Consider the following 2,009-nt stretch of genomic DNA (forward strand, 5'->3'; position numbering starts at 1 on the left):
CGTGGTGGCAGTGGTGTTAGCGACCCTAATGACTCATGGAGGTCTGCGTGAAAATAAATGTGGTGTTTCGTCTGGTAACGCCACATGTACGCATGGCAATTGTTTGCATGATCTTAACAAATATCACAAACCTTTGTTCCCAGGGTATTGTGTGGATTCCAGTCTAGTCCACAAAGTGGTGCCTAAATGGGCTGAAAACATTCATCTAGATGCCCAAAAAAGACCAAAAAGTTTGGTGAAAAAGAGAGAAGGGTTTTGTAGTACGAAAACCTTAAAGATCACACCAAATGTCTATAAATCAAGTGACTGAATGATCATGGAGCCGCCTTTTTTGTGGGTACATCTCTCTGCAAGGAATGGTATCATCGCACCGCGGGAGCTTGCGGGGATGAACGTCAGGAGCCCTCTTCTCTTGAACTCACCTCTCATGCCATCCAGTGTCGGTTTAAAAAAACCTGAGGGATGGAATTCAAGTTTGTCTTCTTTGTGACTTGCAAAGCAGTTTAGGGACTTCGGTCGCGTTTCTCTGTCAAAAGAGGACGTACTTTTCTAATGGTTTCGTGAGTTGTAATGAGAAATGGCTTTTGTACTAGTTACCTCTTAATGACTCATCAGCTACCCCACCACTCCGCACTTCGATGACACGTTCCACTGCATCCCTAAACCTGTCCACTGGAAGTTGTCTACTTGCTAAATGTCAGACAGGTATGGGTGGGGTCCATCTTCTCGAGGGCAGACAGGTGGAACGTGCACAAGGAACGAACAGAATGCGCCATTCCTACACGACATGACAAATAAACGCAATGCATCCCACCGCATATCAAGACCTCAAACCTACCAGTGAGAAGAGTTTCACTTGAGGATGGAAGGATGATGGAAGTGAATAAAATTTAAGAATCGAGTGAGAAAGATACTAACTCATTCTATTTCACTGTCAACAGTCCACGCATTGACAATGAAACCGTTTATCTCCAATTGATACATAAGATGGTGCCATAATAACGTTTTACTAGTAAGCAATGAGTCACGCCTCTTGATAAACAATATAACTGCGTGACGAGGGTTAGTGATTTGTTAGGCCACGAAATTAATCAAATTGCCTTAGTGTTTTTTTATGCCATAAGGATAAACAGTAGATCAGAATCAAAAGCAGGAGATTTGGAAGAAATTTGAAGGACAAGGAACTTCGATCCTGCCCTCGAGGTTAGTTCGACCGACACTGGATGGAATGAGGGGTAAGTTCAAGAGGTGAAAGGGATAGAGACCGAAAGTGGAGGAGGCCTGATGTCTACTTTTGCTTTTAGTTACCCAGCAATAGTCACGACTTATCTACGGAGGTAGTACAAATAAGCCTTCAGGAGAGGTGGTGATAAGGAAGCAATCTTGACAATGAATGCAACGTTGCCATTGGTGACAAGCAATAATTTGAATAATGCTTTAAGTAAATTAGGAAATAGCTAAAATAATGATCCTTTACCAGAAAAATACATATTGCATTTTTTGATGTTAAAGCTATAAATAACTGAATTTCCTTGTTTTGTGAGTTCATACATGCGGACATACTTGCCAAAAACCGGCTCATCCGGGTCGCAGAAACTGAGCCCGTGGTAGGTGCAAGTGACATGGCAACACGATTCGGTTGGGTGACAGATTCCTGCAGGTGTACTCATGACATCCATTTTACTGTGACCATAAAGGATAAGCTCAGGTCGCATATTACCCGTTAATGTCTGATTAATAAAAAAAAATGGAATCTGGTGAGTTTTCATATTATCATGAATTAAAAAAGAGGTGTCGAGAGTTTTTAACGAAGTTCATTGGTTTCGGTCTCCCAACAGCCCACGCCCAACCAAAGGGAAGAGGTATGGGCAAAAGTGGGTGTCATTCAGGCTCAAGTTCGATAAAATCCTCGTGCCACGCACAAACCTGTGTGGTACGCTAGGATGTGTGGTGTGGTGAGATGTTGCGAAACTAGGCTACACGTCCTATGCCTTTCCTTGAGGAATCAG

At 42.8% G+C, this 2,009-nt stretch overlaps 1 protein-coding gene across 1 annotated transcript; it reads right to left on the bottom strand. All coding sequences in view use genetic code 11, as the record gives it.

Annotated features, from left to right (window-relative positions):
• Window positions 1-1,143: 1,143 nt before the first annotated feature.
• Window positions 1,144-1,670, bottom strand: EGR_07779 (hypothetical protein; the record flags this gene model as incomplete). The annotated part of the gene is made up of 2 exons (XM_024497028.1): window positions 1,144-1,219; window positions 1,564-1,670. 2 exons carry the CDS (start codon window positions 1,668-1,670, stop codon window positions 1,144-1,146), a joined length of 183 nt encoding a protein of 60 aa, XP_024348582.1.
• Between the last annotated feature and the right edge of the window lie 339 nt (window positions 1,671-2,009).

This window comes from Echinococcus granulosus (assembly GCF_000524195.1).
Source record: "Echinococcus granulosus chromosome Unknown EG_S00086, whole genome shotgun sequence".
In the NCBI taxonomy this organism is placed as follows: domain Eukaryota; kingdom Metazoa; phylum Platyhelminthes; class Cestoda; order Cyclophyllidea; family Taeniidae; genus Echinococcus; species Echinococcus granulosus.